Source organism: Passer domesticus, chromosome Z (genome assembly GCF_036417665.1).
Source record: "Passer domesticus isolate bPasDom1 chromosome Z, bPasDom1.hap1, whole genome shotgun sequence".
In the NCBI taxonomy this organism is placed as follows: domain Eukaryota; kingdom Metazoa; phylum Chordata; class Aves; order Passeriformes; family Passeridae; genus Passer; species Passer domesticus.
Genome location: NC_087512.1, coordinates 51,900,868 through 51,920,315, shown reverse-complemented (window position 1 = coordinate 51,920,315; position 19,448 = coordinate 51,900,868). Strand labels below are relative to the sequence as shown.

General features: G+C 46.7%; 1 protein-coding gene across 1 annotated transcript; it reads right to left on the bottom strand.

The window, feature by feature from the left end:
• Positions 1-14,299: 14,299 nt before the first annotated feature.
• On the bottom strand, positions 14,300-18,432 carry LOC135290588 (serine/threonine-protein kinase PAK 3-like). Its single transcript, XM_064404500.1, has 4 exons — positions 18,345-18,432; positions 17,691-17,887; positions 15,819-15,956; positions 14,300-14,461 (listed from the first exon to the last, which is right to left on the bottom strand). The coding sequence occupies exons 1-3, from the start codon at positions 18,391-18,393 to the stop codon at positions 15,933-15,935; spliced, it is 270 nt and encodes an 89-aa protein (XP_064260570.1). The 5' UTR covers positions 18,394-18,432; the 3' UTR covers positions 14,300-14,461; positions 15,819-15,932.
• Positions 18,433-19,448: the final 1,016 nt, after the last annotated feature.

Sequence of the window (19,448 nt, the reverse complement as noted above, 5' to 3'; positions counted from 1 at the left end):
AGCTATCCCCCTCCCTGCTGGTGATGAACAAATCAATACCTGCCCTGTGGGCCCCACACTATGGAGCACTGTTTTAGTACCTACTTTTTGGGCACCAATTAATGGCCTAGAGTTGTGGGGGACTCATGCTGGTGTCTTCCCAGATGGTTTGCACTTTGCTTTCCTCCGGAATCGCCTCTTCTTCCCCCCATCTGGGGAGAGTTCCAATGCAAATGCCTCCTGCAGCCAGCTCTTGTCACTGTAGACTGACAAAGGAGACCTTGCAATGGAGAGAGACTCCCTAGAGCTGCTGTGGAGAGCTGAAGGGGGAAGCTTTGTCCCTCAGCCTTGAAGTCTTGTTGGGGAGCTGCCTGTGCTCTGGGGGACGCACACCAATGATGTTTATCCAAGCCCTGCAGGTTCATTCCTGAGCTTCCTGACTCGCCACAGATACTTTGGGGCTGTCACATTGGGACACAAATTTCAGTCTGGGAACGTCTTGAAATGCCCCATTGTTTTTTTTCCCTCTTCTGCAGAAATAGTGCCATAACCTTTTGTTTCCAGAGAATCTTTTCCATGTCTTTAGGAAACTTCCCTCTGCTGGGCTCCCAGATCAGGCCATTTCCCAGGGCTTCTTCCCAAAATGCAGAGTAGCCCATGGGCTCCACTCTCCAGCTGGAACAGAAAAAAGCAGAGAGTTTGCTGTTGTGGGAGAGGACTTCTCTTTCCTGCCTGCTTTCCCTTTGGTGTGTGTTCATTTGATAAAGGCAGGTTTAAACTCTGGAGGAGTTGTGTTCCAAACTGCTCCCTCCTCGAGCCCTTATGTGCGTATCCTTGGACAAAAGGCCACTTGGTGGGAGCTCCCAGTGTCAGGTTAAGGAAGGAGGTTGACATTTCAGGGCTGTGACTGCTGAAAGCAGCTGGTTTCCAGAGGTGTCCAGAGCTGGGAGTGGCTCCTTTTCTCACCCACCTGCAGAAAAGGAAGTTGCCAAGTGGGAATTTCATTTGCAGAGATAGCCATCAGGGGTGTTTTCCAAGAGATGGGCTGGCAGAGAGGCAGGTCTGGTGCTAAACTGGCTGTGTGTTTGTTTTGATGGTGGGGAGGGTCAGAGATGCAGACACAGACACCAGCTGGAGGAATAGTGTCATTTACTGTAATGCAAAATGCAAGAAAGTCAGAAGAGGAGAAGCCAAGCAATGCACCCCAGCATTATTACAAAAGGTTGCCTCTAGTGATTAAGAAAGATAGATCAGCAGATACCCCAATGCTTTCCCCTTCATCCAGAGCCGCACATCAGCTGGGGGAAGCTGTCCCAGCCAAGCCCTGGAGAGCCACGGCCGGGAACTGGGAAATCCTGCGGTGCCTCCACCTTTGCCAACCACGAGGCTTCCGACTGCGCTGTGAGAGCAGCCCGGCTTTGACAGTGCTGCACAGGCAACGTGACAGCTTCTGCTGGGGGACATCTGATTTCTTTCTCCTCTTGGTTTTCTCCCCGAGCCTGCCCAGGGCTCAAGGAGGAGCCAGGGCCAGGTGTGGCCTTGTCCATTTTCCTACTGCAGAAAGGTGCAGACATGTTTCCCCAGTGCATTGATCCTTTTGATAGCAATACTTGGTTAAGGAGCAGATACACAGAACATTTGGTTGGAAAGGTCACCTAGAAGGCAGCTTTGGCTCAGGTTCTGTTGTTGAGGCTTCAGCCAGGGTCTGAAGTTTGGCCTTCAGTCCTTCAGTATTTTGTGGTGCAAATCAATGCTGTGCAGAGTTGGAAACAAACAAGTCTGTCTTTAGCACATTTGAGACAGGGAACAGGATTAGCCCTGCAAGGCCAGGCTAGGGCCAAGAGCAGAAGGCCAGCAGTCTGCATTTGCCCCCAGGGAGCCCTCCAGAGCAAGAAGCCACTCCTGGCCAGGGGCTGAGGTGCCCGAAGCTGCCTCCCCGCTGTGCAGCTCTGCAGAGCTCACGCAGCGCCGGGTCCTGGGCAGCTGGGACAGCCCGGCTGCCCTGGAGCACAAGGAGTGTCCCAGAGAGAAGCTGCTGCCCTTTGCTTTGCAACTGTTTCACAGAGTCCTGTCATTAATCCAGAGTCTGACATGTGTCACTATGATATTTTCTGAAAAATCCCTTTGCCAGGATTTTTTCTCCTGAGAAGCTGAGAAGCCTCAGAAAAGAAATGTAAACAATAATTATTGATTGCTTTGGAATGTGGCCTGGAGGTTGTTTACCAACAGGTTCGTCTTTGATTGGTCCCATGCGAATTGTGTTGACTTAATGACCAATCCCAGTCCAACTGTGTCGGGACTCTGGTCTGTCACAGGTTTTTATTATTCATTCTTGTCTAGCCTTCTGATGTATTCTTTTCTCTATTCTTTTAGTATAGTTCTAGTATGTAATATAATATAATATAATATAATATAATATAATATAATATAATATAATATAATCAGCCTTCTAAGAATGTGGAGTCAGATTCATCTCTTCTGTCATCACGGGACACTTGCAACCACAACAGACATGTTTTTCTTTCCTCTCACAAACTTAACACAGATTTTTGAGACAATTGACTGATGTAGCTTCTGCTGGTGGTGGTGCTTTTGTCTGCAGGTGAGGGCAGGTGATTTGAACCAAGGATGGAGACCACTGTTAACACCCCAGTTTGGCCAAGTAGAGGAAACCATTCACAATTGGGCTACTGATGCTGAGCAGTAGGATTTTTTCCTAGTTTTTGGAAAGCTATGACCTTAAGAAACCCAACAGATTTTCCTCCATGAGGATACCAGCAGTAGCATAATGCCAGTTTTCTCACCTCTTTTCTGTGTCTTTGGTGCTTTTAAGAGTTTCTCAGTGCCCAGCAGGAATGAAAGGACATGTGATAATGTGATTTAAGAGCTCTGTGTTGTTCCTTGCCACATGAGTGTTCATGACAAGCTGGACATCCCACTTGTGGCTCTGTCGAGTTAAATTCATCCCAGTTCTGTGCAAACAGCAGCCCTGAGGTGCTGAGGAGAGCAAGGACAGTGGGTGGGTGTGCATGCACAAATCATGAACTGGTACAGGGGCTGGCACAGGGGCTGTCCTTGGGCAAGGCAGCTGTGCCGGCAGGGCCCGGGAGCTGTGCCGGCTCTGCCGGGCTGCCGGGGCTGCGGGACGGTCCCGCCGCGGCTGCGCTCACCACAGCCCGGCCCGCTCGGCTGCTCTCTCTTTCTGACCCTCCTGGGGAGGCTCTGACATTTCCTCTTCCCTGATGGAAGTGCAGCTGCTGCTAAGGGAAACATGCCCCTACTGACTCAGTGTTCCCTTTGCTTCCCAGATGTCCCATCTGCTGTCCCTGTCCAGGAGAGCTGCTCTGCCCGGGGGGAAGAGGCCGCAGGAGAGGCTTTGAAGATGAGGCAGCTGGGATCCCTCTGCTTGGAGTTCTCTTTAAAGATACGTGGACTTGCACGTGGACAGCGATTATTAGATAGACATGTACATATGTAGGCTGCTATTTGTAGGCTATCTGTAGGCTGCATATTTCTCTCTGTCCCTTATATTTGTGGATGTATGCTATGTATATATACATATATGTTTCTTATTACCTAGATGTGTATATATGTATCTAAGTGTACTTGTAAGTTTTATATCTGGTTTTAGTTCTATTTCCTATGTCTACACTTTGGTTGCCATCTATGTCTATTGACGCAGTCATAGAGCTATGGCTCTTTATATAGGTGTATTGGTATTTGTATAGGTAGATATGTCTATTTTTATGTTTTTGTATATTGATCCATTTCTGTGTGTAATTATTTTTACCTATGTATCCAGATGTATAGCTGCACATTTGTATTGATGCATTTGTGTGAATATTTAGCTTGGCACAGTGATATTTGTATATTTATAAATAGGTTTGTGTTATATACCTGTTCATATATATAGTGTATATTATGTGTTATTTCATTTCTGTCGACATCTGTAGATTGTTAGATATGTATTTTATATATATATTTCTGTGTGTGTGTTTAGTTCTATTTAAACATGTATGGAGTCATATAGTTGTACAGTTCTATCAATAAGGTTCTTGGTACAAGGTTCCTTGGGGAGGGAATGCATATTTTTGTATTTCTATATGGGCTGTACACTTGTAGTAATATATGATAAATTAGGTTGTTAAAGTCCTAATTGATCTTTGTATCTAGTGAGTTGTAGAGGCTGGCAATAAATTAGGTTTTCTTAACTGAAGTTGGTATTTTTATATTTTTACATAGACTGGTTGTAGTAATCTAATAAATTCTTGTTCTTAATCCAAATTGAGATTTGTGTAGTTCTGTATTGTCAGCACGGGTGCAGCAATTTGAAATAAATGATGTTTTTCAACGGAAATTGATTCTCGTGAGTTGCAGCCGCAGCTCTCTTCACAGAGAGCAGCAGCTACATCGTGTGTTTGTCCATCAGCAGTGTGGCAATCTGCAAGAAATGCCATTTGTCAGCTGCGATGGGGGTTTTGTGATTTGTGCTACCCCAAGCCATGAGCAGATGGAAATGCTGGAGGATTTGGGCCATGGAAATCCCCAGCCACGTCCAGCACATGCCCCACCTGCACTCAGGCTGGGCAAGGGAAGCGCAGATTTGGGATGGCAGCAGAGCCACACATTGGCTCAGCACTCGCTGCAAAGTCCTGCTGGCTTAGAAAAAGATCAAGTATGTATTTTATATATTCTATTTATTATAGTCTAGATATTAAAATATATATTATGTAGAATATTGTGGGAATCCTTAAAATCAGAGGGTTTTGGGGAAGTTGCTCCTCAGTGAGGAGAATTTCTAGCTTAGAGGAGTATAAAAATAAAAAAGAAGACTGCGGACAGTGCCATTGCCAGAGGCCCAGGCTGTTAAAAGGAGGAAGGGATCATTTCCTTCATCGTCTGTAGCTGATATCCTTGTAAGTAATAAGTAGCAACTTTAGGGGCTCCTGGGCAATGAGATGGAAAACCATCTCTCTAGAACAGAATGGGATTTCTTTTACTGGCTTGAGACAATTTTACAGGATAAAGGACATTCACACATCTCAAAACATGAACTAAAAGATTTATTCATCTGGGTCAAAGCAAATACTCCAATATAGACTTGAAGTCTGCTTTTACTTTGATTCCTGGGACCAAATGAACTGGGAAATTTACAATCTAGTCTCTCTCAAAAAGGAAGAGACTTTGGTCAAACAAATGCCTGTCTCCAGAGCTTTAATGGAGAGCTTTGAACAGAATGATCATGACAGAGACTTTCTGAAACACCAAAACACAGCACCTGGTTCAGGGTTCTGACACTTTAATTCCGGTCGTGCTGGGTCTTCGTCCTCCTCTGGGGGGATCTCAGGTTTTGTTCTCCTTCCCTTCTCCTGGCATGCCCGGGGTTTCTCCAGGCAGTGAGGTTTCTCCAGCCACAGTGTGGACCCCAAACCCCAGGAAGGGGGAATCAGATCCATTTCCAGCTTCAGTCGTGTCCTCTGTTTCTTCCAGGATTCCCTGTGTCACTGGTGCTGTGACAGGATGTCCTCCCATTCTCCATGAATCATCCACCCCCAGAATTCCCGGGAAAGCATTCAGGATTTTCGTTGTGTTCCTAGAATTTGGGGGATCTGAGGTCACGTTCTGGGGAGGTTGGGAGTCAAATGGGTCCGGGAGATGAAAGTTTGGGGAAACATTGCAAAACAGGAGCTGCTGTTTCTGTGCCCTCCTCCTCTTCCGAACAGGATGTGTCTGGATCTTGTTCTGAAGTTCTGCAGGCGGGCTCTGCCGAGGGGGCTCTGGATCCGCTCTGCCTGGCCGAGGGGCTGTGGGGGTCACCCCTGCCACTGTTTCCTTTCCCGGGAAGTCCCTTGGATCGGGCTCAGGCAGGCAGTTTGCAGCTCTGAGGACTCTTTTCCTACAGATTCCTCTGCCAAGCCTCTTCTGGGATTTTTGCCACTTTTGGCTCCCCAGCCTCAGATTACAGCAGGTGGGGGGGCTTTGGATTTGGCTCTGCCTTTGGGAGAGCGGGCAGGGGGGCGGACAGAGGCAGCAGGCGGCAGCCAGGGGCTGAGCAGGGCAGGGATGGCTCTGCCCAGAGAGATGGATGGGGATGCAGGAGGGAGAGCTCAGGAATGTTGCTGTAGAGACACAGGCGGTTCATTTAGAAGCCTTGAAGCCTGTCTCGTTCACTGCTGGGGGGGGGAAAGCATGCTGAGATCGCAGCTCAGACCTGAGAGTTTTCCAGCTGTATCCCTGTGGGCAGGGATACTGTGTGGAACCTGTAACAGTCCATTGGAAAGTATTGCAAATACAAATTTGGCATCTGCAGCTCAAGAGCAGCCAGATTTCTAGGAATCCAAAAAGAGCCAGTTTAGTGAATTGAGACGTGAGTTAACAGGCTTTAGCAGGCTCTGGCTTTCTTCCTGTCACCAAGAACTTGGAGCTCTCCTCCCCAGCCCTTCCTGGCAGAACTCCTGAGAAAGTCTGTTGCTGCAGCAACACTTCTGCCAAGAAGAACGTAGAGCTTCTTGGCAGGGTTCCTGAGACAGCTGATGACCGTGACAACACTACCTGTTCTTCTGTATCAAAAACAAGAGTGATGAGAGAGAGAAACAAAACTCAGTCTAAATCAGAGGTCCTGAAGGAAAGGCAGTGACAGTGCGTCCTTTTGTTGTTCAGAAGCCTCTCACTGTGTAGAGATGTCCTGTCCCAATCAAGAGCAAAACAGGAACCTGCCACTTTAAAACTGAACTAGAAAACTGATCATCCAAATGGAATGATCAATGGCCTTTACCAGAGATAAAATTAAATATCCTTAAAAGATTAGTAAGGACACAACTACAGCAAGGTCACATCACCCTCACGAATAGTCCCTAGAATTCACCAGTATTCGTCATCCATAAGAAGACATCAGACTCCTAGAAGTTGCTTCATGACCTGAAGAAAATCAGTGAAGTAATTGAAAACTTAGACTCCTTTTTTTACGTTATGAATAAGTCGTCTTGCCCCAGAACTCCAAAAATTTGCCCAGTATCTGTCAAATCTTTGTTGATTGGGCACTTCAACCTGTGTGACAACACTGGTCACACGTTCTTATTTATCATTACTGGAATATTTTGTTTTGTACCGAAACTGCAGTATCTGATATTCAACTACAGTGGCCCATTGATCATCTACACTCTTGTAGTTTAACTGCAGCCCCTGAAAAAATCCAGCATTCTGTGCCGTAGAAATACCTAGGCTGGCTCATCTCAGATGCTCAAACCAAGCCTCAGAAAGTAACAATTACTGCCCAAATAACCAATCTACATGATGCTCAGAAACTACTAGGAGATCTGCAATGGATTTGTAATATTGTCGGCACCACCAATGATGACCTGCAAGCCTTCCGATCCTGGCTACATGGCACTGAAGGAAACAGTCCCCGAAGCTGTTCACCAGAGCAACAAGCTGCACTAGGTGTAATAACTCACAGAATTCAAATGAAATGGAGTAGCCGTCGGCTGGCAGGTCAGCCACTGTCTGTTACTCTCCAACACCAGGACTTCTCCTCTTGCCATTATTTTACAATGGCAAAAGAAAAAAAGGGGAGGATACGGCGATCATCATTGAATGGGTGTTCCTGGCAATGCAACCGAAACATTGCATTTTGAGTCGTTGAGAAGCATTGGCAACCCTGTTAACGAAGGAGAGGGACAGAGTAATCGAAATTGATGGAGCTAAACCTGCAGACATTAGTGCTCCCGTCCAAGGAGAAGATTATGAATGGCTCCTGAGACATTCAACAGAAATACAAGAAGCTTTGATGGGTTATGCAGGAACTGTCCATAACAACAGGCCAAAAGGACTCTTTGGAAGCTGCTAGAACACTACCAATGGGTCAAAAGGCCGCTGTGCTCAGAAAGACCAGTCGAGGGGCCAACAGTATTTACAAATGCAGGACAAAAAATGCAGAAAACTGCGTGTGTATGGCAATCTGATAATCAGTGGCAGAACATGCAATCACCGGAGAACCAAAGGACAGCCTCCAAACCTTGGAGCTGAAAGCAGAGTGCTGGGCTCTGGAAGATTGGAATGACACATCTGTAAACATAGTATCAGACTCACTCTGTAAAGCTGGGGCAGTGCAGCGCATTGAAGATGCCTTGCTAAGGGAAACAAAAAATCAACATCTTGGTGAACTGTTTATGCAACTGCACAGTACCCATCAGCAAAGAAAGCGTGAACTCTGCAGAATGCATATCAGAAGTCATCAGTGGAACATTGGTCTTGGTGGAGGCAATGCTCGGGCTGATGTGTCAGTCATTTCACAGTAACACCTCCAGCAAGTAAATTTGAAGAAGTCTGAAACAACGACGAGATGTTCCACCAAAATGCAAGAGCATTACATCAACAGTACCCCATAGCCATAGCAGATGCAAAGAACATTGTTCGCTCCTGTCCTCAGTGTAGTCATCATGGGCCTGGTACAGGGTTAGGCACCAGCCCAAAAGGACTAAAGGCACTTCAAATTTGGCAAATGGATGTAACACATGTATCTGAATTTGGAAAATCTAAATATGTACATGTGACAGTCATACATACTCTCATTTTGTTGCGGCCACTGCACAGAGTGGTGAAAAAGCATTGCATGTGGAAAGACACTTGACAGCCTGTTTTGCTGTAATGGGAATGCCAGCAGAGATAAAAACAGACAAAGGTCCTGCATACAGCAGTCAAGGGATTGCTAAGTTTATGACAAAATGGGGAATTAAAGATGTTAGGGGAATTCCACACTGCCCTACAGGGCAAGCAGTAGTTGAGAAAGCTAATTGTACGATAAAAGAATACCTGAAGAATCAAAGGATGCCTATAGAGACTGATGTAAACAAAGGATTAAACAAAGTGTTGTTTACACTGAATTACTTGTCCCTAACAGAAGAAAGAGAAGGGCCCCCCATTGTTGTACATCATCAAGCCATTCAGGGAAATCAAAAACAAACCACTCCTGAGTTGCAAGTTCATTATAAAAACATGAGTACAGGTAACTGTGAGGGACCTCCACCAGTACCGTTTATTGGTCGAGGATATTTTTGTGTTTCCACAGGTAAGGAACCTCACTGGGTTCGTAGCAGATAAGTACACCCTGCAGGTCAACCCCAGAAGAACAGAGAAAATATAGAAAAAACAGCGCTACATCCACCCAGTCTTCCACAAACTTTGTGCAGAACTAGGGCCAATCCCATCATCCACAGAAGAAGTGCTGTTGACAGGAGCAAGAGGACAATCATTTGGAGCACGAGCTTGTAATGCTGTGTTTAAAAGATTTTGTAATACCAAGAATGCTCTTTGTGCAAATTACAAGGAACTAACAGAAATAGTATTAATTTGTGGTAATTTTAAGGAGAGTTTTATAATGCCAAAACAGCTTTACTAATTTTACTTTTGAAGATGCTTGCAGGATGTTTTTGAACCTTAAGCAAAATCAACCTTTTCCAGAAGTATGGATGCCAGAAAGTATTGATCTCAGAAGAGATGCTATTTCTTGGTAGGTCTTGCCAAAGCCTTAACTGTTGTTTTAGCTACAAAGAAAACACAGGCTCTTGGCTTGTGGTGCTTATCTTGTCAGTTGGGAACAAGAATTGCAAAATAATAAAATTGCTTGATTTGTTTATCAGGCTGGTAGGAATGATCAGCATGCCCTCACCAGGGGTGGCGTGAGCTCCTGCCCAACCACAAGTGAACATGTGGGTCACCTGGGCCAGAAAAACAGGGCAGGATTCACTTTGCTTATGGTTAGCTACCCCCTCTAACCCATTTTGTAGCTCTTTGATTGGGGTCCCTTTAAACCAGTGGAAGAATTTGGGCCCTGGACAAATGAGTAAGATATACTTTGATCACCCAGACCAAGCAGCGACTGACTTTTGTACCCTCAATAGTAGATCTGTGCAAACCAATTGGTGCAAATCACTTGGTATTCCGAGAAACCCTTTAGGGGCTCAAGCGTTCAAAATTGCTCAGGGGCTGAATGCTATAGGCATGAAGCCAAAGGAGCTTGACATCTTAGGATCCACGCCAGGAAACTACTGTTTAGTTTTTTAGTTTTTGGGTTTTATGAGAAAGACATTGATTCAGCTAATTTCAGAATCCATAAACCAAGAAATTTCAGTACTTGGATTGCCCCTGGGTCCCCTTGGTATGACAACACCACTGCTTACTGTAGCAATTGGACTTGGCCTATTCCATGGTATGGTAAGGCAGCAGAGAAAGCAAAAATGTTGCCTCCAGGAGTGTTCCTCATCTGTGGAGATGGTGCTTGGCTTGCCATACCTGCAAAAGCACAAGGAGGACCACACTGCTTTGGTAAACTGACATTATCTGCCCCTACTATCTATCAAATGCTCAACAGAAGTCACAAATTTAAACACATCAGATGCACTGCAAATGACTTGGGACCTGAGAGTAAAGACAATGTTGAATTGTGGGAGCGGCCATCTGTCATTTCAGCCTCACTTTTTACACCACAAATGCTTCTGCCAAAGTCCTCACTCAGTTAAAACAATTGGCCTGTTGGACAGGAAAACAAATTAACATTACCCCCAAAGTGTCAGATGAGCTCACCATGATGTTGACAGTGTACGACATGCTGTATCACAAAACCGAGCAGCCATTGATTTGTTGTTGTTAGCACAAGGACATGGCTGTGAAGATTTTGAAGGAATGGGCTGTATGAATCTTTCTGATCATTCTGAATCCATTCACAAGAAATTTTCCCAACTGCAAGATCATATGAAGAAACTCACTGTTATTGAAAATTCTTTTGACAAATGGCTTAAGGGATAGGGAATCACTGGCTGGTTGAAAACCTTATTGATAGAAGGAATTTGCTTTTTTGCTATTATTTTTGCTGTACTTGCTGTTCTTTGTAGCATTCTTTCTTGTATGGAAAAGAGTTTAGAATCAATTGTTAAGTGAGCCTGGGTTGCACAAAAAGAAAAAGGGGGAGATGTAGGAGAATTCTTGGCAGAACAAGGGCATGCTACACCCCTCCAGGGACTGGACAACCCTGGCCTGCAGATTACAGAGTTACTCTGAAGACCATGTACCATCCTCGAACAAGAACAAGATAGACCATGTACAATCCTGGAATAAGTACAACCAAGAAAATGAGCACGGTGTAAAGACGAAGCCAGATGCCAAACACAATCTGAGAGCTGCTAATTTAGCACACCTTAGCTTAAAACGCTAATAGCATGACAACCAATCAGCAAATAACATGTATGTATGAATGCAGCCACTTAACCAAGGAGCATTAAGCAGCAGTGGCGTGAAACAGTGTATAGAGAAGCATAAACATGCCAAAGTTGCTTAATAAAGTAGGACGACATGTAGCCATATTGGTGTGATTGTTGTTACTCGGCCAACTCTCCGTGGGACCCTCTTCAGGTTTGTATTATGGGCATTTCTTCCATGCAGGCGTGCATGCAAAATTTTGGGTCTACGATGAAGTCCTTTTATAAGGGACATGGAAGAGACTAGCCTTGGGCAAGCAATATGTCAGCGAGAGACAGCTACGCCATTATTACCGAGAGAAGAACAGCCCTGCAACACAGGTGAGAGCCCTGGCTGGTATGCAGTAGAACCAGAACTTGGGCAGGATCAGTTAGAAGGTACTGAAGAGAGAAGGGTCTAATCCTTTGACACAGTACTGTGTGGGCTTTGGGATCACTACTCCATTCCAAATGGCTTCCCCTTCAGTCAGAAGAGGCTTCCATCTCTTCCAAAAATTGCCTACTGAAAGTCTTCTGCTTCCTTCCAAGTCAGTTCACTTCTCTAGCACAACCCTTGAAGCACAGACCGATGACTGACTAATTATAGTAGGAGAAAGGGTATTTATTGCAGTGCTGGACACGTATGAAATAGTTTCCAAAGACATGTGCAAGGAGTTGCAGACTCCTGCTCTCTATTGATACAGAAAAGGTTTTACATATTCACACAGTTTCTAAGGACACAAAATACATAATTATTACCTGCCCTCTTCATCTTATAATCAGCTGAGTATCTATTACAGCTGTGCAATTGTACTCCCTTAATTGGGTTGGTGGGATTTTGAAATGAGGGAGTGGTCATATAGGAGGTAGAAAATCGTCTTCCTCATGGTGAACTCTTCACCCATGGCCAGTTGGCAAGACCTTTTGACCTGCTGGTCACAGTCCGTCCAAGCCACTCCTAACTGTTTGATTATTCTTAAGGCAAGGTATTTCTGTGGTCTCTGCTCCTTCACAATTGCTTCATCTATCCCTGTCACTGCTAGCTTAATGTATTTGGTTACTCTTCAAGTAAGATACATGATTTTGGCTAGCTGTATTACTAACTTAGCCTCTGAACTAATTTTAAAATCTTACCTAAAATATGCAGTCTACTATCCACAAAAAATTCCAAGCTGGCCCCTAGACTCATCTAAAATGTAATTATGCTAATTACATTTTTGTAGCTCTCGCACGCTGCGGTCCCTCGGAGCGAAGGGGCGCCGGCTAGCTGCTCCCTGGATGGCCGCAGAGGAGCGCTACAGGACTGGCCACTCCCGGGCTCTCACCGAGACTGCCCAGGGAGCGGTGACAGCTGCGGCGTGGGTGACGCAGGCTGGCGTGGGGTACGAGGTCCTGAGATAAAGGAGCGAAAGAAGGAACACTGGTGTAGCTTCCGAGGAAACTACTCCGAGGAGGGTCTAGGGACAAGTGTCGGGCAAGAAGGGTCTGGCTAGCCCTTATAAAGTGAGTGGGCGTGGGGTGTGGAGGCATGAGGGAACCAACAGGTGAAGGCAAAGGAAGGCTTACGTAACACAAAAGGCCCAATGAGAAACACATGGGGGAGGGAGGCAGCCTTGAGGACAGATCAGGAGCTAGACTCGGGATGAGTGACATGGAAGTCTCTCGAAAAAAGGAGGGGGAGTTAGCATGACAGACAGGGGCAGGAGGCAGCACCATGGGGATTGATGTAACCACATAAGGGCTTAAGGGGAGGAACAAGGGACTCCTCACTTTGATGGGCAGGCCAGTGGCGGGAAAAACAGGGGAAAAACAACTTTGGAACAAACCATCATAGGGGGTTTACACGGGGGGAAAAGGAACAAACCATTACTTAAACTAAAAAAGAATAATTAATTTTCATAACAACTTCAACTTATACTTTTTAAAACACGCAACGCCACACATTTTCAGCTAACCCCTTGACACACCTCAGGCACATCCCCGATTCCCTCTCTCCCAGCAGCTCAGAGCGGCATTGCACAGCACTTGCTGTGCTCCAGAGAGCACAAAGCAGGCTGGCCTGGTGGCCCTGAATATTTCTCAAAACACTCTGCATTTCACACCTTTGCTGTGGCTCAGGGCAGAACTCCAGGCCTGCAGGCGCTTCCTGGCAGAGCTGTGGGAGGCTCTGGCTCCTGTGGATGTGAGCTGCCAAGCTGTCAGTGCCTCCAGTCTGGGCTGTGCCCAGCACGGCTACGCTTCCCCTCGGGAGCAGCCAGCTGCCACCTGGGCTCTGAGAGCGGAGGATTCGCCCGCTGCCAGGAAGAGGCACCCAGGGCCCGGCTGCTGCCTCTTGCAGCTCCCAGGGCCTCCTTCCAGCCTGCCTCTGCCCAGGCTCAGGCTGCTCCGGGCTCTGCCAGGCCTCTGCTGGGGCTGCACCCCGGGCAAGGCCGGGCCCGCTCTCACCTCACACTCGCTGGCAGCTCTGCACCAGAGGAGACCTTTCAGAGCCTCCTCTCTGATCCTTCTGCTTTCTCACTTGAGCAAGGCTCTCCTCCAGCCAGAGATTGCACTTGGGGATATAAATCCAAGTGGCAGGAACCCAAATGTTCTTGAGTCACAACTGAAAGCCTATAACCACACAGGATATTGGGGCTGCCCTATTCTTCCTTTGGATTTTCCTGCAAATGTCATTTTCTGCCTCAAAAAGATGTACCACAGCTGAACAAAAACAGACCAGTGGGCCATATTCCAAAGGCAGAGTGGTCTGGATAGGATGAATGAAGAAGAGCCTTCCTTACTGTCACACCGTGCCAAAGACACTGTAAGGGTGACTTTCCACCTCAAATAAACAACAAACAAATCAAAAGGAAATATTGAGCTTATTCACAGAGTGAAAAGGAAGGAAATTTCAAGGCAAGTTGTGGTTTCAGAAACTTTATTCAATTCCAATCCTACTCTACACTCCTATTAGACAATCTTACCCTAACCCTCACCCTAACCCTAGTCCTAACCCTAACCCTAGTCCTAACCCAAACCCTAACTGTAACCCTAGTCCTAACCCTAACCCTAGTCCTAACCTTAACCCCAACCCTAACCCTAACCCTAGTCTTAACCCTAATCCTAGTCCTAACCTACAATCCTACTCTAAACTGGTTGAGGAGTAAATGGTCCTGATGTGATTATAACTTTCTTGTCTCCTTCCTCTTCTTCACTGAAACAATCAGTGGCACGAGGCTGGACGCAGGCTCAGCAGATGTTACAAATGGATGCTGCCCAAAGGAAAAAAGAAAATCAACAAAAATCAATGAACCATGACTTTCCAAGCTCAGTGCTTCACAGGATTCCCCTGGCTCCTAGAAAGATCCAGAAAGATGGACCATCTGAGCCTCCATCTTTATGTGCAGGACCTTGCCATCACAGGCAAACCTGGCCCAGAATCCCACTCATCCATTTATTCTGGTTGCTTCATCTTGCTGTGATTTTTGCCCTGCCAGTGCTCTAGAAATGGTACTTTCTGTCCCTGGGGTTTCCTCCTTTCAGGAAACTCCACTGACTCACATAGGTCTCTACCTCTGAAAGACAGGCACTGTGCTGATTTCCACAGGGACACAGAGCAGTGTCTACCTTTCCATGCCCTGCCCCTCCTGTGCTGGATGGCACCTTCCTTCCCAGCAGGGACAGCCCAGTGGCACTGGGTGCTGCACTTCCCTCTCTGCCACACACCCTGGCAGTAACCCTGGGGCAGTTCCTGTCTGCTTGAGCGTGCCAGGCAGCAGATGGGGCTGGGACAAGTCCCTCTCAGCTCTCCCTGTTTGCGTGCCAGAAACCTGTAAGGGTGGGGTGGGGGCACAAACCAGGGCCCCTCAGAGGCTCACAGTGAGCCCCCACAGCCCCTCCTGCCCACAGCCAAATCTCCGACCACTCGGCCAGGCCTGGCTTCCTTGGGTTCCTGCACCACCTTTGCATGTCTCTGTACCCTGCATTGCTCTACTTCAATTCTTTTGCCATTAGATAAAAGGGAGCACACCACCAAATTACAAAACAGGGCAACAGAAACAGTCAGTGGACAGAGCACCTCTCTTCTGAGGACAGGCTGAGAGACCTGGAGTTATTCAGCCTGGAGAAGAACAGGCCCCAAGGAGACTTCATTGCTATGTTCCAGTATTTCAAAGGGGATTCTCAGGAAGTAGAGGACACCTTTTTTAACAGTTGCAATAGGACATGAGATAATATTTACAATATATAATGGGGGTTGAGTCATATTAGGTCTAAGGAAGATCTTGTTTACTTGGAGCATGATGCAACCCTGGCACAGGTTGCCCTTAGAGCTGGCAGGTGCCCCATCCCTGGGCAGGGATGGGACAAACATTCCAGGGTAGGTGGGAAGGGGCTCTGAGCAATCTGATCTCTTTAAAGATGTCCCTGCTCATTGCAGGACACTTGCACCAGATGACCTTTCCAGGGCCCTGCCAGCCCAGCTCAGTCTAGGATTCTTCACCGTTTTCATTTGAAGAGCACCAAGAGTGGAGGTGAGGAGGAAGGGGGCTCATCTGATGCCTTGGACTTGCGTGGAGGAGGAGCCCATCCCTCGCACCCTGTTTCACCTGCAGCCCCTTTGCATTTTACCTGCAGGAGATCCTTGGCAGACCAGCGCCGTGCCTCATCTGTCTGCAGGCAGCAGCTCAGGAAGTCACGCAGGCAAGGAGAAAACAGGTTGGGCTGCTGCAGCTTTGGTATCCCTCATATGGCTATCAGGAGTTGAGGCTGGGGAAAAAGGAAACAGGAGGCTCCACCTGCTTCTTTCCTGCTGTAACCGCTCTCCCTGAGCCCATTCTACAGTGGCAGATTCTGCCCTGGCAGAGACCCAGAGATGCCTTTCCTTTACCAACCAAAAACCCAAACCCCGATGCAGCCACAGCTTTTCCAACATTCAGCAGATCTTGCCTTGGCAGCTGATTTCATTGAGTGACCTACCCAGTGGGAACTACATCACCAAAATCATGTTTTGTTTCTCTGAAGATTCACACCAGCCTGACAGGATATTTGGAAGGGGAAGTTTGCTCTCTCTATACTATCTCCAAGAATTATTACATGAAAATAATCTCTGCCGTGCTTGTTGGTCCCTTAAGCACAGCTGCCATAAAACAAAAATCAGCAAGCTGGGGTTTTTTTTCTCCTCTTGAAAAAAATGCAGATGCAGAATCCATCTAAAATAGACAGCAATAACAATGGAAAGAGGCCTTGGAGTCTCCATGAAAATGCCTGCCACAATAGTAACAGCTCTGTGCTGGTGGCACTGAAACAGATGGTGACCAAAGAGACTTTCTTCTTCAACCCAGAGGAAAATTTCCTTCACTTTTCCCACACCACCAGAGGTCACAAAGAGGGTTTTATCCAGTCTCTCTGCAGCTGAGCTCAGCCACTGGACATGGTGGGGAGCTGGAGTCCTCACTGCCATTAGAACTGTGCAGCCCAGGGACGGCCCTGCTCCTGTGCTGAAGAAACACAGCACCAGCGCCGACTGCCCACGGTGGATCCCAGCCCAGGCACCTGGCTGCAAGCTCAGCAACTTGTTAAAGTAACATGAAACAGCCAAGGGTTGGCATACAATTCCAACTGCAGTCAGAGCAAAACACATCCTAAACTTATCCAGGCCACCCACACACATGACTGAACAATGTACAGATGATTTGAAAGCCTGAAAGTTTTGAAGACCCACACGACTTTGAAAATATGCTACTGTATGGAGGAAAATAGATGTGCTTTGGTTAATGAAGGGAAAAGCAAGCAGAACTGCTTGGGCATTGCTTTGGGGTTTTTTTCTCCTTTTTCTTTTTCTTTTTCTTTTTCTTTTTCTTTTTCTTTTTCTTTTTCTTTTTCTTTTTCTTTTTCTTTTTCTTTTTCTTTTTCTTTTTCTTTTTCTTTTTTTTTTCTTTTTTCCTTTTTCCTTTTCTTTTCCTTTTCTTTTCCTTTTCTTTTCCTTTTTTTTCTTTTCATTTTCTCTTTCTTTTCCTCTTCCTTTCCCTTTTTCTCCTTCTTTTCCTTTTTTTCTTTTCCATTTTCTCTTCATTTTCCTCTTCCTTTTAAATTTCCTTTTTCCTTTTTCTTTTTCCATAAAAATGAAACTAGGACGATTCAATCTCCATTTTGAAGGATACGTATCACATATCCAACCATTCCACTGAAAAATTTCTTTCCTTCACAGACAGAGTTCCACCATTGTTCGAAACACAAATGAGAAATGTCAGGCATGCCTGGAGGCCAAAATGGCAGGTTTCTGAACTGTTTAGGTATCCGAACTGCTTAGGTTTCTGAACTGCCACTTCCCTTCTGATGCAACCAAATCTACAGCAGGTGCTGATGTGCTGCAGGGACATTTTTAGAAGGGCACCTTGGTGGAAGTGGTGCCAGCAGATGGCAATGGGATTTTGTCCAATGGCACACAGGACATGGGACAGGTGAGAAAGACAGCGGGATCAGTGAGTATTTGCTCCTTACCGTGCCAGGAGTTTCATTCCAGCAAGGAACTTCTCGTTCCACCATTTCAATGCCCACGATTCCAAAAGACCATATGTCCACTTTGGGGCCATATGGTTGACCTGTCACCACTTCAGGCGCCATCCACCCAGAAGTGCCGGCCATGGAGCTCCGTCTACTCTGCTCAGGGGGGAGCTGAGCAAAGAGGCCAAAGTCAGCTGTGGAGGAAACAACAAACCATCAAAGCCAGCTCCAGTTAGGAAAGCAAGCAAAAGAATTCCCCACTCGCAGTCTAAGAATGTGCTGTTGAATCTCCTGGAGAACTGTCCACCCTTGGTTTCCTTGGGGCTTTAGCCAAGGAAGTATGGAATTGGCCACTTCCAGAAAAACCCAGGTTTTTTAACACTGCTCACAGCACTGGCCTTTATTCCCTTGAAGCTTGAGATGGAAGTTTGAGCTCCAGACTCCCTCTGGAAGGGACACACAGAGACCAACACCACTCCTGACTTCTTGTGGTTCCTTGTCATACCTCTGTGCACATTGCAACCATGTCAGCAGCTCACAGCGGGTGTCCCTGCACTGCCACCAGCACCATTTCTGGGGAGCTGGCAGTCACTCCAAGCAGCCCCACACCCACATCCCTGGAATGCTGCACCTGACCAAGAATACACTGACCCAGCTTGACAGAGCCATCGGTTCTGAGAAGGATGTTGCGGCTCTTCATATCTCGGTGGATCACATGGTTTGAGTGAAGAAAATCCAGTCCTCGCAGGCACTGAGAGAGGAAACAGAAACAGGAGGGCAAAAACTAGTGCTGTGATTTCATCACACAAGAAAGGAAACAGCTCTAAAAGATTCCCTTTCCCCAGGGGAATGGGGAGTAATGGCAGAACACAGTGCCTTTGAGAGGAAGAGCTTGCTCCTGCAACACTTGCAGAGCAGGACCTTTCTGAGGAAAGGCATGTCAGCTTTTGAAAGAGCAACAGCACCTGCTGTTGTAGACTGTCCCCTGCAAACCAGCCAGGATGACTGCTGCTGCAGTGGACGTGCTTTCTCCATGCAGAGGTCAAAGGAGGCTTTTTGCCAAGAAAGAAAAAGTCCCTCTCTTTGGTAAGAAGTGGATCACTTTTGGGTGGGAGGCTGCATGACAAAGGTTTATTGCTGGCCTCAGCACAGGCTTGGAAGTATCACATCAGTCACCTTCCTGAAGCAAAGAGCATTTTGGCTGCCCTACTACCCTTTTCAGCTGAGGACTGAGAGAAATGAGTCTTTTTCCTTTGCTGATCATTTAAAGTCCTGCCACCAGCACCTTTGCTTTTACAGGCAACGAATGCAGAGCACACAGGCTCGAGGCAAACGTTTAGAGAGGCAAATAGAAATACAAGAGGCAGAGCTAGAATACAACAGCAGGAGATAAGAGTAGAGGAACTGAATAGAGTGAGTGCAGGGATCCTGGCAGGCATTTCACTTGAGATGCTTCTACTTGCCCAAAGCATAGCAGCAACACAGAAACAAAGCTTGGCACATGAAACCTCTCCTGTTCTGAGCCCCTGTTTCCCAGACAATCCTGCCCAAGCCCTCAGCAGCACAGATGGGATTGCTGACCTCCCGACTGATGGCTGCCATCAGAGACTGCAGCTTGTCCCTGTCAGCCAAGAGTCATTGACTGTGAGCAAATGAAAAGAACAGATTTACAAGGGATACAGACAGTTTGTTTCAATCCTCCATCTGAGTCACCATGTTCCACTCTAAAAAAGCCTCAAGAAACAGGGAGAGCAG

What these genes read in the sequence shown, in the direction of transcription:
- LOC135290588 (XM_064404500.1), bottom strand. Translation starts at nt 18,393, where the DNA reads ATGAAGAGCCGCAACATCCTTCTCAGAACCGATGGCTCTGTCAAGCTG. An exon ending in CGATGGCTCTGTCAAGCTGG is followed by an intron (nt 17,888 to 18,344) that starts GTCAGTGTATTC and finishes TTTCCTCCACAG; the next exon opens with CTGACTTTGGCCTCTTTGCT. An exon ending in GGAATGAAACTCCTGGCACG is followed by an intron (nt 15,957 to 17,690) that starts GTAAGGAGCAAA and finishes CTTTTTCCCCAG; the next exon opens with CCTCAACTCCTGATAGCCAT.